Source organism: Antechinus flavipes, chromosome 2, assembly GCF_016432865.1.
Source record: "Antechinus flavipes isolate AdamAnt ecotype Samford, QLD, Australia chromosome 2, AdamAnt_v2, whole genome shotgun sequence".
Lineage (NCBI taxonomy): Eukaryota > Metazoa > Chordata > Mammalia > Dasyuromorphia > Dasyuridae > Antechinus > Antechinus flavipes.
The window spans coordinates 223,205,856-223,228,759 of NC_067399.1; the positions used below are offsets into that span (position 1 = coordinate 223,205,856).

The following is a 22,904-nucleotide window of genomic DNA, read 5'->3' on the forward strand; positions in this document are numbered from 1 at the left end:
GTTCACTTTACTATACAGTATTTGCTCTCTTTTTCTGCTCCTGACCCTCAGCTAGATATTCCATAGTCTCCCAGCCTCTCCCCAAAACAAAACAACCAAAAAACCCCCCTATATTTGAAAGTAGAAGAATGAATGTGCAGAGAGACCCTCACTGCTTATAGTAGATCAGGGGCTTGGATTGAGACCTTTGCCCTGTTCCAGCCACCTAGTCTGCATATCTGGTTCCTGCATGTCTATCTTTTGTATACCTACATTTGGTACTATGTGTCTGTCCCTGGAATTCCTGAGGTTCTGAACTTTGCTACTATACTAGCCCCTTCCTCCCTGGATAGAAGGCCCACTTTCTGTCTTCCTCCTCCCCTCCCTTCCCCATGTCTGAGAGCAAGTTTGCATTACGTAAAAATTGTTCTACATAGAGATCTGCAGAATGGTCCACTTAAGTAAAGTGAGAATTGTCTATATAATATAACAGGGACAAAAATGGAACTTTAATAAAACAGAAGATTTTTATGTATTACTGAAGAAAGATCAGAATTTAGTAGAAATTTTGAAATATGAACAGTGGAAACAAGATAAATATATATTAAAAGATAAATAAAAGTGAGCTCTCAAAATGGAATTGTTTATATTTATATTCTAAGAGGGAGAAGATATAAGCATTTCCTTAGAATTCTAATGTCCTTAGGGTCATAAAAGGACTTAAATAAGGAGAAAACCTGGGAATGGTTTTGTCTTGAAGATCTTAAGAAGAAACCGGAGAGGAAAATGAATACAATAGGGAATACAGAAGGAAGACAATTGGGGAACTTACTATATCATAATTAGGGGATACAACTAGAAAACTACCAATAAGGAGGAAGAGGAGGTAAGACTATCTGATAGGACTTTAACTTTACTTTAATCTGAAACTGATCACACACACATACAGACAATGAATTTAGAATAGAAGTATATTCAACTTACTAAGGAAACAAGAAGGAAGAATAAGAGGAAGTTAAAAGAAAAAGAAACTAATTCTGGAGAGGAGATCAGAGGAAAAGAAGGGAAAAAACACCAATCTTGAGTATTTGGGGTCTGGGTATGGAGAAAAGAAGTGTTGAACATACTTCTTTCTCACTTCTCCACTCCCCTCTCATAAAAAGGAGAATAAAGGAAAAACTGAGGAAAAAAGTACAAAAGTTTGGCAGAAACAAATATGTGCTGAATTCATACATAAAACAAAAGATGAAAGCAGAATGGATTAGAAAGGAGAAACCAACAATATGCCATTTATAAGAAATTAACTTGAAACTTAAAAATGTAAAAAAATTAATGTAAAGGGTTGGAGCAAAATCTATTATTTTTTAGCTAAACAACAACAACAAAAAAAAAGATCATAATAATGATCTCTTTTTTTTCTTTTTAAAATGTTTTTTCTTTTTTTTTTTTCCAAACTTTTGCACCATGGTTTTCAACATTCATCCTTGAAAAACCTTGCATTTCAAATATTTTTCTCCCTCCCTTCCTCCCATTTCCTTCCCCTAGATGGCAGATAATCCAATATATGTTAACCATTTGCAATTCTTTGATATTGATGAGGGAAAGATTCCTATCTTTCTGAGTCCCAATTTCCTCTAGTTAATGTAATTACCCTTTGACTCACAAATCCTGGTCCCTTTGTATTCCAATAGAAGACCCGCACCTGTTCCAGTCCCATCTGGATCTGAGCCAACTTTGGGGCTACACCCACAGGCCCTTCTAGCTAAATCTCCCATTATAAAAGGGACACACCCGGGACCCCCTCTTTGCAGAGGTCCCAAACATGCTAGCCATGTCAGGACCCTCTGCCCACTGGACGCTCTGTCCGATGCCCTTCTTATATCTACCTTCACCTATCTTCTTACTTCCAAACCCCATAATGAGCTTCTTTTATCAATCTAGCTTTTCGGGCCGATAAATGCTTTTATTGGAGACTCTTGCTGCTACTAGACCTCATTTACCGTTGTATCCTTGTGCCGAATCCAATAAGGTTGCAGGGGAGCTCCATTTGACTCCCTGTACCCCAAACCTGCCACTAGACCTCAACTAAACCCTAATTTCATTTAGGTACCCCAAATCTAGACATCATCAATATTATTTCCATAATTATCACGCTACACAAGAAAAATCAGATCAAAAAGGAAAAAAATGAGAAAGAAAAACAAAAAGCAAGGACAACAACAACAAAAAAGTGAAAATACTATATTGTAATCCACATGCAGTCCATACAATCTTCTCTCTCTGGATGCACCTCTGTTGAAAAGAGCCACATTTATCAGAACTGATCATTGTATAATTTTGTTGTGCACAATGTTCTCTTAGTTCTGCTCACCTCATTTAGCATCAGTTCATGTAAATCTCCCTGGGCCTTTCTGAAATTGTCCTGGTGGTTGTTTCTTACAGAACAATAATATTCCATAACATTCATATACCACAATTTATTCAGCCATTCTCCAACTGATGAGCATCCACTCAGTTTCCAATTTCTTGCTACTACAAAGAGGATTACCACAAACATTTTTGCATATGTGGGTCCCTTTCCCTCCTTTAAAATCTCTTTAGCATACAAACCCAGTAGTAACACTACTGGATCAAAGGGTATGCACAGTTCCATAGCCCTTTGAGCACAATTCCAAATTGTTCTCTAGAATGGTTGGATCATTTCACAATTCCACCAACAATATATTAAGTGTCCCAGTTTTTCCACATCCCCTCCAACATTCATCATTATCTTGTTCTTAGCCAATCTGTGAAGTGTATAGTGGTACCTCACAGTTATCTTGATTTGCATTTCTCTGACCAATAGTGATTTAGAACACCTTTTCATATGACTAATAGTGGTTTTTATTTCATCTGAAAATTGTCTGTTCATATCTTTTGACCATTTATCAACTGGAAAATGGCTTGAATTCTTAAAAATTTGAGTCAATTCTCTATATATTTTATTAGAACCCTTGGATATAATCCCTCCCCCCTCAGTTTACTACTTCCCTTCTAATCTTGTTTGCATTGGTTTTGTTTGTACAAAAACTTTTTAACTTAATATAATCAAAATTATCCATTTTGCATTTAATGTATTCCAGTTCTTATTTGATAACAAATTCCTTCCTTCTCCACAGATCTTAAAAGTAGGCTACATTTATAAGCCTATATTTATGTTCTCCTAATTTGCTTAAAGTATCACCCTTCATGTCTAAATCACAAACCCATTTCGCTCTCATCTTGGTATAGGGTAATAGGTGTGGGTCACTGCCTAGTTTCTGCCATACTAATTTCCAATTTTCCCAGCAATTTTCATCAAATAGTGAGTTCTTATCCCAAAAGCTGGGGTCTTTGGGTTTGTCAAACATTAGATTACTATAATCATTGACTACTGTGTCTTATAAACCAAAACTATTCCACTGATCAACTACTCTATTTTTTAGTCATTACCAAAGGGTTTTGATGATCACTGTTTAATAATATAGTTTTAGGCCTGTTATAGCTAAATGTTTGCATTTTTTTTCATTAATTCCCTTGAAATTCCTGACCTTTTGTTATTCAGATTAACTTTGTTGCTATTTCTTTTTCTAGCTCTGAAAATAATTTCTTGGGAGTTTGATTGATATGGCACTAATTAAATAGATTAATTTAGGTAGAATTGTCATTTTTATTATATTAACTCGGCCTACCCATGAGCACTTGATATTCTTCCAATTGATTAGATCTGACTTTATTTGTATAGAAAGTGTTTTGTAATTGTGTTCATAGAATTCCTGATTTTGTCTTGGCAGGAAGACTCCCAAATATTTTATATTATCTACAGTAATTTTAAACAGAATTTCTCTTTGTATCTCTTGCTGTTGAACTTTGTTGGTAACTTATAGAAATGTTGATGATTTATGTGGATTTATTTCATACAATAATTTTTTAGTTGATTTTCTAGGATTCTCCAAATATACCATCATATCATCTACAAAAGAGTGATAATTTGGTTTCCTCATCACTTACTTTATTAATTTCGTTTTCTTCTCTTATTGCTGAAGGTAACATTTCTAATACAATATTGAATAGTAATGGTGATAGTGGGCAACCTTGTTTCACCCCAGATCTTAATGGGAATGGCTCTATATTTTTAATACATGATATTTGCTAATGGTTTTAAATATATGCTACTGATCATTTTAAGGAAAATCCATTTATTTCTATACTATCTAATATTTTTAGTAAGAATGGGTGTTGGATTTTGTCAAATGCTTTTTTCTGCATCTATTGAGATTATCATATAATTTGTCAGTTTGGTTACAAAATAATGATCTCTGACATGCAACAGCAACAAAACAAACATGTATCACGCTGAAAAGTATCAGACAGTGAATTAATATCGTTTTTAATACACATGTATCAAATAGCACAGCATCTAAATACTTAAAGGAAAAACTAAACAAGTTTTAGTGAAGAAACAGAAAACACTACCACAATCTGGGAATTCAATGTATCCCTTTCATATCCAGACAAATCTTAACAAAAAATAAACAAGAAGTTAGGAACCTGAAAATTTTTTAAGGAAAGTTAGATATAAAAGCTTTCTGGCAAATGGGAACAGAAAGGAAAGCATATATATTTATCATATTTACGAAAACTAACCACATATTAGAGCATTAAAACCTCACAGACAAATGCATAAACATATTAATATTAAAAACATCATGTATTGATCATAGTGAAATGAAAATAACATTCAATAAAGTTCCAATGAAGAAAGGATTAAAAATCATTGGAGAATAAATAACTAAATTTTAAAGAACTGGTGGTTCAAGGAATAAATCACAGACTATATCATTAAATCAAAGAAAATGGCAATCAAAAGCAAACAGCAAAATTTGGAGTAGGCAGCCAAAGCAAATCCATAATAGAAAATTTATAACTCTTAAACAATTTCATAAACAAAAGAAAGCACAGATAAGTAAATTGGTATGACTAAAAAATCTAGAAAAATCAATAAATCAAAATTCTCTAACTGAATATCAAAATGGAAATAATAAAATTGAAATTAAAAAGCACTACATTAGTAATTTTCCTTAAAAAAGAATAAAGCAAGCCTTAGTTACTAGGTTAAAAAGAGGAAAAGCAATAGATCAATATCAAAAAATTTTAATAAAATTCACAATAAACAAAGAAAAACTTAATAAAATCATCAGAAATTACTCCTCTGTGAATAAAAAGCTTTAATAAAAAGAAATTACTCCAAAATTACACAAATATAACTGAAAATTAAATGAAAGAAATGAGTATTTTAAAAACACAAAACCTTTAGATAAACACACGTCAAAAGAATTAAAATAACTCAATCTCAGAAAAATTAATTTAAAAGTCACAACTGATCACCCACAGAAATACTCTAGGATTTACAACAGCAGAGTATCATCAAATACAATCATCAAAGAACAATTAATTTTCAATATTCCATAAACTGAAAAAAATAAGGAAGGGGAGGATGCGGGGAAGGGAGAGAGAGAAGGAAGGAGCAGGAAGGGAAGAAGAGAGGAAAGGAAGGAGGGAGGGAAGGAAAGATGAAAGGAGGGAAGGAAGGAGGAAGGGAGAGGGAGGGTTGGGGATACAAGACATTAGAGAGAGCATTAAGTTCATTCTATATCCAAAGATTTCATCAGCTACATTTCTAGTAAGTAGATTTTTATCTATTATTAGAAGACCTGAAGAGGTGGAGAGTCCTCTCCCTTTTAAGAGAGTTAAGTCCATTTTTGTACAGCTCTTATTCTTAAGAACATTGTCCTTTTATCCAGACAGAGTAGGCTAACTGTTGCTTTTACTTTGGCCTTTTGGGGTCAAATCAAACAGCTACTTCCTTTTCTATGTTCTAGACCTTTGAAAATTTGCAGATGGTATTGGTTTCTTCTCCTGTAAAGTCTTTCTTTTGGAGGCTAAACATCTTCAATTACATCAATGTAGCTTCCTTTGGCATGGTTTTTAAAAAAATTCAGTGAACAAAAATTTATTTTCTTTCCCATCCCTTTCCTGGCCTGGGTGGGAGTGGGGGTGGGGGAAGGGAGAGGAAAATCTTAGTAGCACATGCATGTTCTGGCAAAATAAATTCCTACATATTCATGTACCAAATTTTTTTTTTCTCATTCTACATCCCAAGCCTGTCACTTTTCTGTTTGGAGGTAGGTAGCATGCTTCATCATTATTCAATAGGGAATTGTGATTGTCTTTTACATAGATGTGTTATATCTTTTAAAGGCATTTGAATATATATAATGTATAAATTTATCAGTACTTATAAGACTTCCTAGGTTTTTTTGAAACTGTCCTTTTTATAATTTATTATTTTCATAATCATATAATTACATATTTGATACAGACTCTAGAGAATAAAACAAAAATATTAATTAAAAATAGTAATCATAACAAAATTTCAGTACATAAATCCACATAAATCATCAGTCTTTATGTGTATTGTCAACAAAACGCAGTAGGAAATTCCCCCCTAATAACTGCAGAATATATAAAATATTTAAGAATCCACCTATCACATAGGAACCATATTAATTCAACTACAAAACATTCTTTAAATAAAGATGGACTTTAATATAATTGCTCAAAGGTAGGCTGAACTAATATAATAAAAATGATAATACATAAATTTACTTATTAAGTTCTATACTAATCAAACTACCATGGAGCTAAAAAAATTAAATTCATTTAGAAGAACAAAAGGTCAAGAATAAAAAGGGAAATAGTAAAAATAAGGTGGGAAAGAAGGGGAGCCTAGCAATAACAGATTTCAAACTGAACTACAAACCAGTAATCAGAAAAATGATTTGGTACTGATTAAATAATAAGCCAATCCATAGAACAAATTAAGTATATAAACGTAAATGAAGCAAATGAGCAAATGAGAACTAGTAGCTTTGTGTTTGATAAAGTCCAAGACCTTAGCTATGACTCAACAAAAACTTCAAGGAAAACTGGAAAACAGTCTGGCAAAAATTAGGTTTGGACCATGCCATATACTAAGATTAGCTCCAAATAGATACATGTTTTAAATATAAAAGGTCATTTTTTTTTTTGTTATCCAGTTGTTTCAGTCATCTCCTTCATGACTCAATATAAGGGTTTCTTGACAAAGATACTAAAAGGTCATATCATCAACAAATTAAAGGGAAAAAGGAGGAAATTCCCTTTTGGATCTATGGATAAATAAAGAGCTTATAACCAAACAAAGGACAGAGAGGATCACAGAAAATAAATAGCTAATTTCAATTATATAAAACTGAAATTTTTTTACACAAAAAACCCCTAAAATTAAAGGGAAAAAGTCAAGCTAAATCAATAAGCTTTATCAAGAACACTGTGTATTAGGCACTATACTAAATTGCCAGGTAGCAGAGTGACTAGAACACTGGGCTTTTTAGTCAGGAAGACCTAAGTTCAAATCTGCCTGAATCCCTTACTAGTTATATGACCTTGGTCAAGTCATTTAATCTTTCTATGTCTCAGTTTCCTCAAATGTAATAGTACAAACCTCTAATGGAATATTATAAGGATCAAATGATATGCCTGGTACATATTAAGCTTTATATGAATATTTTTCCCCATTCTCACAAACATATAGAATAAATAAAAGATGAAAAAAGAAAGACAGTTTCTATCCTCGATGAGTTTTTAATTGGGTAAAATAACATATAAAGAAAGCTGAAAAGGGTGCATGGAAAATGGAAGCAGGGTGGGAAAAGACATTGGGAATAGAGCCCAGAGAAGAAGGAAGGCATAAACATGGCTGGCTTGGGCACCTTTCTAAAAATAAAGTTTCCAAGAGGAACTAACTAATTAGAAGAGACCCAAGTCAGAGTAATCTTCTAAGGTAAGAAGGCTACTGGGACATGTCAGAGAAAGAAAATCAGAGAATAAGGATCAAGGTCCAGAGAGGCCTGAAGAAGAGAAGAAATGACAGGAAACCCCGCCCCCCACCTCTGCAGCAAGTTTCTTTCCTAAAGATCTCATTTCTAAGGTATGTAAAGAATTCATTCAAATTCTTTAAAGTAAGAGCCATTGCTCAAGTTATAAATGGCTAAACCTGGCAATTTTCAAATGAAGAAATCCAAGCAATGAAGAATATATGAAAAAAATATCCTAAATCACTAAAAATTAGAATGGTTGGTCAATAAATAGAACAGATTAGCTACATAGCCCACAGGATTAAAAAAAAAAAAAAAAGAAAGTAATAATCTAGTATATCACAAAGGCCTCATCTACTATGGAAAAAACTCATTAAATTGCCTAAAGTTGATTGATTGGAAAACTGGAAAGCAATCAAGCAGAAACAACTCATTCCAAATATGATCTAGATTATAAATATTGACATCATAAATAAATCAGGGAGCAAGAATGAAATCATCTTTTAGTTATACGGCTAGTGGAGAATATCATGATCAAGCAAAGTACAGAACAGATCACAAAAGATAAAAGGACTAATTTTGATTTCATAAAGTTTAACAGGATTTGCACAAACAAAATCAATGTAGCTAAAATTACAAGGGAAGCAAGTAACTAGAGGAAAAAACTCTTTGCAGCAAGTTTATCTGACCAAAGTTTCATTTCCAAGATTTCTCTCTCTCTCTCTCTCTCTCTCTCTCTCTCTCTCTCTCTCTCTCTCTCTCTCTCTCTCACAAATCACTAATGATTATAGAAATGAAAATTGAAGCAACTCTGAGATTCTGCCTCATACTAATAAGCAGGCTTACAGAACTAACAAAAAAAGAAAAATGACAAATATTGGAGGGGTGTTAGGATAACAAGCATATTAAAGTCATGTTGTCAGAGATGTGAATTGAAAAAATCATTTTGGAAAACAATTTGGATGTTTTAAATTGTTACTAAAATGTGACTACCAAGCAATATCATTACTAAATCCATAACCTAGAGGAATCAAAGAAGAGGAAAAAGGCTTATAGTAAATATATATGTATATATTTATAAATATATATACGCACATAAATATATGCCCCCAAAAAGACATACCATACATACAGACACACACACGCACATATGATATCTTTTTTTTGGGTAGTGACAAAGAACCTAATAACTAGAGGTTCTTATATGCATATATAATAGCATATGAATATATTGATATACTATAATTCTACAAGCAATGATGCAGATAGTTTTTTTTGTTTTTTAATTTTTTTATTTTAATATCTTTTTATTGATAGAACGCATGCCAGGGTAATTTTTTTTACAGCATTATCCCTTGCATTCATTTCTGTTCCGATTTTTCCCCTCCCTCCCTCCACCCCTTCCCCCAGATGGCAAGCAGTCCTTTACATGTTGAATAGGTTACAGTATATCCTGGATACAATATATGTGTGCAGAACTGAACAGTTTTCTTGTTGCACAGGGAGAATTGAATTCAGAAGGTATAAATAACCCGGGAAGAAAAACAAAAATGCAAGCAGTTTATATTCATTTCCTAGTGTTCTTTCTCTGGGTGTAGCTGCTTCTGTCTGATGCAGATAGTTTTAAAGAAATCTGAGAAAACTTGCATGAACTGATAAAGAATTAATTGAACAGAACAAGAATTTTATACATTAATATTATAAAAATGACTAATTTTAAAAGACTTGAGAATTCTTACTAATACAATGATCAACCATGATTCCAAAAGACTGATAATGAACACTACTCACCCTCTGACATTGAGATGATAGATTCAGAGTGCAAACTGAGACACATTTTTTGATATGACCAATATAGAAATTTGTTTTGCTTGACTATAATATTTGCTACAAGATGCTATTTTGTTTATTTGTTTTATTTTGTCTACCAAGTCAGGAATGGAGGAGGAGGAAAGAAGAAAGATGAAAAAAGAAGAAAAATTTTTAAAAAAATAATTAAAAGAAAAAATAGGCACAGTAATTTACCGTTGGTAGAATTGTAAATTGGTCTGATCATTCTAGAAAATAATTTGGAAATATAACTCAAATTTCAGTAAAATGAATGCAAATATTGTGAAGGGTCATAGTTCTTATGATTTGGTAGTGTATTTTAGTTTAAGAGTCAGAGTCTCCTTAACTGCCATGAGAGAATTTTATTGAAATTCAGTAAACATAGGAGTATTTTTGGTCAGTGTCAGGCACTTAAGAGTCATGGGCAGTATAGAGTTGTGTCCCTTTATAAGTTTCTATGCTTACAATTTTGTTCCAAAAGGAGAATAAACAGCTGACTCTACTCAGGGAGCTTTACTGCTCTACATAAACCGTGAGAGTGTTTATATCCTCTACAAAGTTCCCTGGATGAATTACAGTCTTTTACCCACACTTGACATACAAATATTTTCATAAGACAAACAAGGCAATTTAGCAATGCTGAATTTGACCTCTTCAGCCTTCCTCACAACCATAAGTATCCCTATGGCAGTGATTTTCCTGGTTAAATTTGTCTGTTTTAGCCTTCACTTAGAACAAAAGCACTTTCCAGTTGCCAAAAGTTTCAAGCTTCAAGCTTGCCTTTTTTACTATTTCTTCTTGCCAAAATAGGATATCGTCATTGTCTTTCTCTTATTTCATTTAAATAAATCCTTCTTCAGTGCAGGAGAAAAGCTCCTACTTTTTTAAGGTCACTTCAAATGTTTTCTTTAAAGTGGTGTTAACATGAAGCAAATGTCTTTAGACACTCCAAGTTAATCTGTTAAGATAAACAAGCTTCGCTTACAGTATTCCTATACTGAAATCATAGGTTTATGGCCTACAGCTTCTTAAAAGCTCAATTTATGCATGCTTAACTGTCTTTTTAAGAAAAACACAAGATTCCTTTTCCATGGAAACTCCATAGAAATATCTGGTTCAGTCTACATAACACACACCACAAACACAATACCTATCTTCTCAAAATGTATGTATACAAAGAAAAACACCAGAAAATTATCAGACTATTGCAATGTGCTGAACCCTACAAATATGGAGTTGGTTGTATAATTCCCTCTTTTGGGCACATTTTAACATACACAACACACTGCCATTTCAAAAAAAAAAAGAGAAAATGCCAGACTTGGGCATTAGAGAGGCAGTTTCTTATTTATAAATTGGAGAAAATAATAATTGTGTGATGTATCACACAAGGTTGTTGTGATCTAAGTACCTGGCATATTATATAGCTTGTCTTGCTTTCTCCTCACCAGCTACCTTCCTGACCTAGAGTTTTCTCTCATAATTGGTGACTGCCTGTTCAATCATCATTTCAGAAAAAGCCTCTATCATGATTTACTATACTCCTGACTCAAATTAAATATGCCATCGTTACTGGATGGGGTGTGTAAATCTACTCTCCAAATGTCCAGTCAACATTCCTGAAACTTTATGAATCAAATTGTCTCTCTTTGATGACCATAATCTTTTGTGTACTATCTCTTCCATTAGGACCTAAGCTTCTTAATGGCAGGGACCAATGGCAGGGCGTTTTTATTTATATCTCTAGCTCTTAGCATACAGATTGATACATAGGAAGCATTTAATAAACATATTCTACTCCATATAGTATAAATTATAATTATTTTATCAAGCCTATAATTTCTACATCTATCTGGTTATTAAGATATTCTTGCTTGCAAATAATCTTGCAAACCCCAGAAAGAGTTCCTCAAGAGGAGGCCTTTATGATCACTCAAAAGATCTTGAAATCAAAAATCTAAATTAGATTGTGATTCAATCTGGGAGAGGGAGTTTATATATTAATGAGATTCATGACTCCATCAAAGCACTGATGCACTTTTATGTTACATAACACACTTCCTTTATTGTTGATCAGAAACCTGCCAGATTGGCAAAGATGGGACAGAGTTTCATGGTTATTCTCACCCATAAGGGAAGGCATCTATACCCACTAAACTGTAAATCATCTGCCAAGACAATTTTGAAGATCCTAAATTAGATAGCATATATGAATGCATAAACAGAGTTTATAAAGCACTGAACTTGAAATCAGGACTACCAGAGTTAGACATTTTGGACATGGGGTTTTGGGTTTTATTCTCTCACCCTGTCTTCTCATTGTATCTCTGTATCTACATTGGGCTCTTAGATGTCCAATTTTTCCACACTGAAAACATCGACGAATTTCTCTAGAAGTCCCTTGCCAAGAGGGACCCTGTCTTCCCATATTCATCATAGTTTGGGTATAATAAGCATTTGTGCCCACTGTGGCACAGCGTCTTATGATCTCCTCCAAAGGAGCATCTTTGTCTAGCCCCCATATAATTCTTTTGCAAACCTCATTGGCATTTTCCTTAGCCAAATGTCTGGTCATTATTTCTGTTGCTGCATTATCTCCAATGGTTCTTATTACAGCTGTTTGTAAACGTCCCACAAAATCTGCAAAAGGTTCATTGAGACCTTGCTCTATTTTTGTGAAAGCATTATTTCCATCTTTCTGTCCAGGGAGAGAATTCTAAGCTTTTATTGCAGCCTTAGAAATTTGCTCATAGACTGTTATGGGATAATAAATCTGTTCTGAACTCTCTGCATACTGACCTTCACCAGCTAGTTGGTCAAAAGCAACTTGTCCTGTTTGCCTATTGCGTTGGGCTTGAATCCTACATAATTCATGAAACTCTGAAAGCCACAATAAATTTTGTCCCGGTTCTAGACATGTTCTTGCTATGGATTTCCAGTCATTCGGGGTTAGGATTTCATGTAACTCAGTCATGTAACTCAGGCAAGTCACTTAACATCTTTGAGTTTCATTTCCTTCTCTGTTGGACTAGATGACCTTTTCATCCCTTCTCAACCTTTCCACAGCTCTCCCTCCCTTGAGTATCCTGGATGACACCTGCACCTCACATTTTACTGGAAAAAATTAAGCATTCTCTTCCTCATTTCACATCACCATAATGCTTTCTGCTACTGCAGCCTCCTTCACCCTCATCTCACACAATGTGGTGGCCCTTTTAGTCTATTTGTACAAGGGATCCCATTCCATGCTATCTTCTCTAACATGTTATCCCTTCTTGTCATCCCCACTCTTTTATCTTTAATCTCTCTTTGTCAAATGGCTGTTACCCTACTATTTACAAACAACAGATCACCTCTACTGCTTTACTTCTCATACTTTTAATTATCTACATTCTTACTTCCAACCTCATTATTTAACTGAGATGACTTTCCCCAAAGTTACAAATAAAATCTTAACTGCCAACTCTAATGTCATTGTCTCACTCATCATCCTTCTTGACCTCTCTGCAACTTCTGACACTGCTGATCATCCTCTTCAATTTGAGGCTCTTCTCTCTGGGTTTTGACCCTATTTTTCCCAGATCTCCTCCTACCTTTTTCGCTGTTCCTGCCCAGGCTTCTTGAGTGACTCGTCTTCCAAGTCACACCTACTAACTATGGGTATCCCACAGAGCTCTCCTGTGGGCTCTCTTCTCTTTCTACACTAGATGTGGCCACACACAATCCCCTCCTGAAAGTCCTTAAGCCAGGTTAAAATCTAACAGGAAATATTTAACAAAATAAGTAAAAATACAATAAAGCATAACATAGATAACTATAAATTTAAAAACTAAATCTATATGTGCCATGCAAGGATCCTTACTTACAGATTACTGGTTTCCATTTCCACTTGAGTTTGACATCACTGTTCTATGTAATGTTTCTGCAACAACTTTATTTTTGCATAATAAAAACTATCCATTTTACATTTTGTAATGCTATCTAGTTTGGTCAAAAATTCTTCTTTTTTAATTTAAAACTTATTACTGATGGATGACAATACTTTTCTTTTGATAACACTAAATACTAAAACTTCATTTAAAATTTTTACATCAGGGCAGCTGACCTCAGATATTTAACACTTCCTACCTATGTGACCTTTGGCAGGTCACTTAACCCCAATTGCCTCAGCAAAAAAAACAAAAAAAAAAACAAAAAACAAAAAAAACAAAAAACTTCCTTCATCAATAGATTTGATGAAGTTTGCCATGCTCTCCTAATTTGCTTATTATATCACCCTTAATGTTTAAGTCACACACCTATTTTTGACCTTATTGTGGATGAAATGTTGGTCTATACTGAGTTTCTGCCATACTACTTTCCAGTCCCAAAGTTTTAGATCAAACACTAAATTACTATGCCATTTACCATTTATCATTTTTGCATAATAAAAACTATCATTTTTTTCATTTTGTAATGCTCTCTATCTAGTTTGGTCAAAAATTCTTTTTTTTTCCTATCACTCTAGAGAGTGATTATTCTCTTATTCATCCAAGACCATAATCACAGTGTCATAAATTCCTCACTCTTACACATGCCACATATCCACTTCAATGTCAAATCTAGTAGTTTCTCCTTTATAACATCTCCTCTATATATAACTTCACTTATATAGATACATGCAGGCCCTCACCATTTTTAGCCTCAATTACACAAAAGCTTTCAAATTCTTCTCTTGCTTCACACCTCTCCCATTTTCAAGTATCTTTCATTTCATTGCCTAGATGATTTTTCCTAAGCATGTTACATTGTTATATTAAGCAGTTTTTCAGTGATGCCTGACGTTCTGTGACCCCATTTTAGATTTTCTTAGCAAAGATACTGAAATGTTTTGCCATTTTCTTCAGTTCATTTTTACAGATGGGGAAACTGAGGCAAACAGTTTAAGTGACCTGCCCAGGTAATATGTGTCTATGACCAGAAAAATAAGTCTTCCTGATTCCAGGCCCAGTACTCTATTCACCTCACCACCTAGCTTCTCCTTTCCAAAGCAAAGGATATGATGCTATTATTCCTGAGGGTAAGATAGGAGTGGGGTAACCACTCCAACCTCAATAAGATCCAGCAGTTCCCTGTTATCTCCAGGATTAATAAAAAGTTCTCTGTTTGATCTTTAAAGCTTCCACAATTTGGCTGCTTCCTACCATTACAGTCTTTGTATACTTTTCTCCCCTCCATAATATGGCTAAATGGGACTATTTGCAGTTTCTTGAAGACAACATTCCATTTCCTCTTTCTGCATCTTTGTACAAATTGTCCCCTACCTACTTCCTTATCACCCTCTCTTACTTTCTCTAACTTCCTTCAAGAGCAACTCAAAATCCACCTTCCACAGAAGGTTTTTCTGATTTTTCCCAACTCCTAATTCCTTCTTCTTTCAGATTATTTTCTATCAATTCTATATACTGACAGCACTGATCCTGGAGTCAAGAAAACCAGAATTCAAATTTGGCTTTAGATATCTCCCTGGGCAATTTCCTTAATCTTTATTTGTCTCACTTTACTCATTTGTAAAATAAGGATAATATTAACACATACTTCCCAGGATTCTTTTAAGGATCAAATGAGGCAATAATTATAAAGCACCTAGCACAGTGCCTGGCACAGAAGAAGGTGCAGAGTGGTTCAGGGAAGACTAGCACCTCTGAGGATGCTGAGCTGTTTAAAGGGCTCTTTTCTACCTGATGTCCATCTGCTCCATTTAACTCTTACCTGTGACTCCAAGAAGCTGTAGCATGCACATACTCCAATAAGCTGTTTTGGCAGATAGACCAAAACAGGTTGCGGGTAACCAAAGGGATCTCAAGCCTTATGGTGAGCTAGAGGAGTGTCTACCCCACGCACGTGAAGACTTCCCCTGATGGAATGGGTAGATGAGAACAATTTGTTCCAACAGCCATGAAGGCAGGTGAAGTGGGTGCTGTGGAGTGCTTAGAGCTTGGTTAGACATCCACTGCATCTCGGGTCATCACCAGTCATTCTTGACTCTGTCCTGAAATTGGACTGTGAGAACTATGGAAGAGAGAGTGGATGACTCCGTGAAACTCTGCCTCACTGAAACCCAATTTACTAATGAATCAAAAGACATTACCAAGCCCTTTTATCCTTTCTACCTATTTCAAAGTCCCATGACAAAGCAGCAAGTGCAGAAACCCTGGGAACGAGCCACAGTCCTGCACACAGGGACCCAGGCCACAGGGTGGTCTTCTCACTGGAAGCAGTAATGGGATACGCAGCCCCTGAGTGTCTGAGCAGCCTTTTAAGGATCATACTGCTCTTCCAGCAGTGAGGAAGGGGCTAGAAAAGATGCCCTGAAATTGTCTGCTTATCTAACCATGGCCTGATGATCATGAAGAGAGGATCAAGACACTAAAGAATATACAAAAACTTGCGCAAATTCTGCGTACCATTGGTACCTGGAATGTGCATACACTTATAGACAACACAAAATCCAGTAGACCTGAAAGATGAACAGCTCTTGTTGAGAGAGAACTCAACAGGTATCACGTCCAATTAGCAGCCTTGAGTGAAACAGAGTTGGCGAATGAAGGCCAGCTCACTGATACTCGATAGACATTTTTCTAGAGTTGCTGCAGTAAAGGGGAGTGTTGTGAGGCTGGTTAAGTTTTGCAATCAAAACTAATATAGTAAACAAGCCCTGTGTCTTTCAAAAGGGGTGAACGAAAGGCTCATGACAATGCTATTGCCACTTGCAGGAAAATGCCACACCACTGTCATCAGGGCTGTGCTCCCACCATGACAAACCCTGATGAGGTCAAAGAAAAATTTTATGAAGATCTGGAGACCCTTATCATCAGTGTGCCAATATGCCAGGACAAGCTTATAATTCTGGGTGACTTTAATGCGAGAATAGGCTCTGACTACCAGACATGGCAGGGAGTCCTGCAATGGGAGGAATGGAGTGGGAAACAGCAACAGCAATGGTCACTTACTACTGAAGACTCTTGTATCTCATGACCTTCTCATCACCATCACTGTATTCTGTTTACCTAAATGGAATAAAACTTGATGGATGCACATTTAATTATAAGGAGAAGAGGCAGACAGGATGTGAGAGTGATAAAAGTAAGGTATGATGCAGAGTGCTTGATTACTCACAGACTTTTATCCTCTCCAAGCTGAATACTCACATTCAACAAAAGAGCAGGCCCATGGCAAAAAGAAGTAGAAGAATTAATGTTAACAGATTAGAGTGATTCTTTGAGAGGGAACAGTTTGTTGCTAACTTGGAGACTAAGCTGAGTCAACAGTTGGCAATAGTGGAATAGAAAAGAAAAGGAGTAGACACTTTTTAGGGATCTGATGTAAAGTCCATGTGGGTCAGAAAACTTGCAAACATCAAGACTGATTTGATTAAAATAGTGGAGTAATTTAGAAACTGCTAAATAAAAAATGGGAATTCTGTAGAGTATGCCAACAGGATAGTTTATTCATCTCTAAGAAGCTAGCATTCAATTCCATCAAAAGTACAATCAAAACTTTGAGAGATGTATAATTCTTGATTCAGTAAGAAGGCAGAGGAAATTCAGTTTTATGCTGATAGTAACAATCGAAAGCACTTTCATGAAGTACTGAAGGCTATTTATGGACCAAAGACCTATGGTACATTTCAACTACTCAGTGATGAGTTGATTGGTGATAAGGGCATGATCCTTGAGAGATAGGATGAACACTTCCATAAGTGTTCTCCACAAACTATCACCAATCAATACTGAAGCCACTGACCTTAGGTTGAAATCTAGGGAGTGATTACTTCCTAGTGAAGGACCAACTAAAGAAGGGGTTTTGAAGGCCCTTAGATTACTTTTGTTTGGCAAATTACCTGGTACTGATTCTATTCCAGCTGAGATTTACAAATTGGGGATTTTACTATTCATAAAAAAGCTGACTGAAATTTTCCAGATTATATGGCAAGAGATTATGCCTCAGGAATTCAAGGATATTTCCACTGTCCATTTCTGTAAAGGTAAAGAGAACAGATTGTTTTGTGATAATCACAGAGGAAGGATGTGTATGTGTGTGTCTTTCTCTTTGTCACTACTGGCAAGATTCTTGCTAGAGTCCTCCTTAATAGACTGATTCTACACCTGGAAGATCATCCAAGTGAAAGTGGGGGGTGAGGGGACAGTAGGAGTTCAGAAAGGGCTGTTGCTATGGTATTTGCTGTCCAACAACTCCAGGAGAAATGCCAGGCACAGAATAGAGGTCTGTATACAACATTATCTGTACATCTGACCAAGGCCTTTGATACTGTCAGTCACAAGGGCTTATGGAAAACTGTCAAAATTTGATTACTCAGAGAAGTTCTCCAGTACAGTATGTCAGTTTCATGATGATTCTGGACAATGGACGATGCTCTTGAGCTTTCCCAGTTGCCAATGAAGTGACACAAGCTGTATGCTTGCTCCCATGCTTTTTAGCATGAAGTTTTCAATCATGCCATCAAACTCCTTCAATGAGGATGAACAATGGCAGTTACTGCATTGATGGTAAATTCTTCAACTTGAAAAGGGTATAAGCCAAAACTAAAGTGGAGAAAGTACTGGTGAATGATTTTTTGTATGTAGATGACTGTGCCCTCAATGCAGACTCCAAAACTGAGATGCAACAAAGTATAGTGTGCTAATTTTGGGTTAACAAATAAAATCAAACAGGTTCTCCCTCGGCCAATACCAATGGTTTGTGGAACCATTAGTTATGCAAATGGAGAAGTTTTGAATGCTGTGGATAAGTTCACTTATCTTGGCAGTATATTTTGCAAGAATATACACATCGATAATGAGGTTGACACATGCCTTACCAGTGCTAGCACAATGTTCAGGAGATTCCAAAGAAATGCATGGGGGAAGAGAGCACAAGTGGAACAGTGAATTTTACTTACTTTGCTCTTTTGGCCATCTCATTGCCATCCCATCGTGGGCTGTATGGATAATTTTTCTGAGCCTGAGAGTACAACTGTCCACTATTGGTAAAGTGGTAGACTGATTGGAAGGTGAGAGTAGGCTGGTCTCGAGGGAAATAGAGGGGAAGGTCAACTGCAAAGACAAAAAACAAAACAAAACAGTAAATACAGTTATGGAATGGAATTATTTCAGGTTCAAGCTATAATTAACTACCAGACCTGTATTGAGTGAATATTATATGATCAGGATGAGATTCTAGTTCCAGTTATGCTAGTGACTACTCATATGTGTTTGGGCAAGTCTCTTATTTGCCCTGGTTGCCATTTCTTCATGATAGTTGATTCTGGGCCATAGACATAGAAGATTAAGATAAGAATTTAAGGTTTTAAGGAGTTTATAATCTAATGAGATGAAGTGAAATTAATTGGTACATAGAGTATATATTATGAGATTAATGATTACTGATTTGTACTACCAAAACTCAGAGAAAGGAGAAAGTGCTCAGAGAAGATTGGACTTGAGGTGAGTCTTTTAAAGAATGGTTTCAATAACTAGAAGGGTAGTGTTAAGTTTTAAAAAATTCATTCATTCACAAAAAACTTTTTTGAGAATGTAAAATTGTATCGAAACTTTTTTGAGAATGTAAAATTGTATCTTCTATATTCTCTTTCTTAGTAATCTTATCAATGCCCATTGGACATAACTTTGCCCCATGAAGATGACACTCAGATCTATGTATCTAGTCCTACATAAACAAATGCTTATTGCACATTTAAAAATGAATATTCCATATGAATAGACAATTTTTAGATGAAGAAATCAGTCAACTATAGTTACATGAAAAAATGTTTTAAATCACTATTGATTAGAGAAATGCAAATTAAAACAACACTGAGGTACCATCTCATACTTATCAGATAGGCTAAAATCACAGGAAAAGATAATGATGAATGTTGGAGGGATGTAGGAAAACTGGGATATTACTGCATTGTTAGTAGACTTGTGAAATAATCCAACCATTCTGGAGAATAATTTGGAACTATGTCTAAAAGCCTATAAAACTATTTATACCTTTTGATCCAGCAATACCACTACTATATCTGTATCCCAAAGAGATCATAAAAGATGGAAAAATATCCCCATGTGCAAAATTTTTGTAGCACCTTTTGTTGTGGGAAAGAATTGGAAAATAAGTGGATGTCCATCAATTGGAAAATAGTTGAATAAACTGTGCCATATTAAAGTAATGGAATATTATTATTCTATAAGAAACAATTAGTAGGTTGATTTTGGAAAAGCCTAGAAAGACTTATATGAATTGATGCTGAGCAAAACAAGTAGAACCAGGAATACACTGTATATAGTAACAGAAATATTTTTTCCATTCTTTGTAGATTTTTCTGATATTCTGGAAAACTACTTCTGAGTGGCTTTAAAATTAAGTAATTTTTAAAAAGTTAATTATCATGTCTTTTTAGACTCATGAATAATGAATTCAACGTCAGTGTCAAAGTGGGAGTTTCTTTAACAGTTCTATTGATGAATTTCAACAAATTTGAATAATTTTTTAATAATAATTTTTAGGATTTTTAATGTCTATCTTTTAGCCTCAATTTCTCAAAGTTAAACAAGGTAATTTCAGTTCTTACTAACTTACATCAAAACAAACTTATTTTAAGAAAAAATTAAGGAAACATTGATATCATTGTTCCTGATTCAGAAGCTGGCTCTTCAGTTTTATTCAGCCATAGTACTGTCCTGGGAGGCTGAAATTAACAAAAGACTAATTTCAGTATAAATAAATTCTTATTTTATTTATTGCATTTTTTTTTTTTTCATTTCACAAATTCTGTTTTTCAAGGAGTTTTTTTTTTTTTTTTTTTTGGCCAAAACTATTTTTAAGGAATGGTTTCTTTCAGACAATTTCTATTTCCTTTTTGAAGCTGCCATTTCCTTTCCCCATTTTTCTTCTTTCTTTTAAGATCCTTTAAAAATTCTTCCAAGAGAGCATTTTGAATTGGAGACTAACTTATATCACCCTCTGAGATTTCATCTGGAGATAACACCTTCAATGTCCTTGGGGTTTGAGGTCTGTTTTTCTCTGTCTTTGTAAAAGCTATCTATTGTCTGAGCTCTTTTTGCTTTCAAAGATCTGCTATTAGGACAAAAGGGAGACTGTTTCAAACTTCCTCTAGAGCAAACAGTGACTACATGGTGCCCTGGGGCTGGTGCTACTGATTTCCTATCTATGCAGGGTGTGCAGTCAAGTCCCTTGTTATGGTGGGGTTCAGGAGCTCACTCTTTTCCTTCTGTAGTTGAGCTGGAGGTCTCACATTTAGACTACTGATCCACTGGCTTCACCAGGACAGAGTAGCCAACTCTGCTGTATTTTGGCTAAGAACCTCCCACTAAATTCCTGAGGTAGAGCCTCTCCATCCTGGGCCTCCCTGAGCTGCACTGTGCCTGCATGAAGTGCCATGCCCTCCCCTGCCCGATTGAAACAGATCTTTCCTGAATTTCTTCTAAAATATCTTCTATTGGAATTTTATTACACTTCAAATATTTGTGGGTTCTGTTACTCCAAAATATAATGTTCTACTGCCAAAATGTAATATTCTTGTTTGGTTTTCTGGAAGTCTCTGGAGCAGCCTTCCTTTCAGCAGAATAATCACCACAAGAATAGCCAGGTGTTAAAGTCCAAAAGTCTATCTTCTTCACAATCTAATTTCCTTGCCTGGGGCCCAGCTAGCTTTTTTGAAAGCCTTTCAGGAGTCTTGATTTCAGTGGAGAAGTGAAGGAGGAGAGCCTGCCATCAGAGGGATGTGAGATGGAGTGAATGAATATGTCTCTCAGTCCCCCAGGAGAGCCACCAGGAGCCTGACCAAAGATGGAATGAATCTCATCCAGTTTTTGCTGGCTGTTATATATTCCATTATCACAGGTGTGACTCTTGGAGAACTATATTAAGTACTAAGTACATGTACTGAACTAGAGAACTGTTAAGCACCATGCTAAACTAGATAACCATTGTCTTTATCAGTTCCACTGAACACCTTCTAAGAATCCTTGTTTCAGATACAGAGTTCTGGCTCATAACACCAAAACCAGTTCAGAGGCTTGGATCTGGTGTTAATCTGAGGGAAGCCAGGAAGCGCTCAAATAAAGACCTGTTCACTCTCTGCCATCTTGGCTCTGTCCCTTTTTTGGCCATTATTTACTTTAAAAATACTTTACAAAGTTAACTAATCATCACAGAAACCTGTGATCCTTATTATGAAGGATCTTAGAGAAAAGAAGAATCTCAAGGCAAAGCTTATTTGAAGGTACAAAAGTAGACTTAAGGAATCAATCCTGATTAATGAAAACAACAGAAAGGTTATAAAGAAATGGAGAACAAATTGCTGAATAACATCAGTAAAAATATCATGAAAAATAGAAACTATGCCAGAATCCTGAAGAAAAAAGTGTCTTAGAGGAAAAAAAAATCAGGTTGTGTTTACATAATACAAAAACTGCTGGTTAGTTAAATTCATTCAATGCAAAAAATTATTCAAACCATTTATTTCCTATTTTTTTGGAAAAACAATGGCTTGGTCAATAGGCTTTTCAATAGGCTCATTTTGTTATCAGATGCAATGTGTGGCAATAGTGGACAGAATGATGGACTTTAAGTCTGGAAGATCTGACATTTTTTTAACCTGGCTAAATATCTGATTCCTTTTTCTGCAAAAAGAGGTTAATCTCTGTAGTACTTACTTCACAGGGCTGTTAAGAAGCTCCTATCAGTTACTATTATCATAAAGTTTTCATAATAGTTGACACTTACATAGAGCTTTGAAACAACTTACGAGAAAGGCACAATTTCATCTTACAGATGAGGAAACAAGATTGAGAGAGGTTAAATGCTCCTGACCACACAAAGTATATTTAACACAAATTTTAAATCAAGTTTCTCCCAACTTGACATTCAACTTCTTTGCACTATCACATTGCTGACTTATCCTAAAATCAAGAAAGATATGATATGGTCCCTCTCTAGCTATGCAATCTTATTTTCCATTTTTTTTTTTTTTTTATTAACATGTAACTTCAGTTCTAGGAGCAAGGCTGGTCTCTTTACTATCTCCCATAGAGTTATGTCTATCTCCTTGTCTTTGCCTAGTCTGTTTTTCCTGCCTAGAGTGTGCTTTTTTCC

General features: G+C 35.1%; 1 protein-coding gene across 2 annotated transcripts in view; it reads right to left on the reverse strand.

The window, feature by feature from the left end:
• BABAM2 (BRISC and BRCA1 A complex member 2) overlaps nucleotides 1–22,904 on the reverse strand; it is a 561,272-nt gene that overhangs the window by 55,584 nt on the left and 482,784 nt on the right. For both annotated transcript variants that reach the window (XM_051976228.1, XM_051976227.1), the window contains one exon: nucleotides 18,688–18,841. In XM_051976228.1, the coding sequence (XP_051832188.1) occupies nucleotides 18,688–18,841 (154 nt within the window). The remainder of the gene's footprint in view (nucleotides 1–18,687; nucleotides 18,842–22,904) is intronic.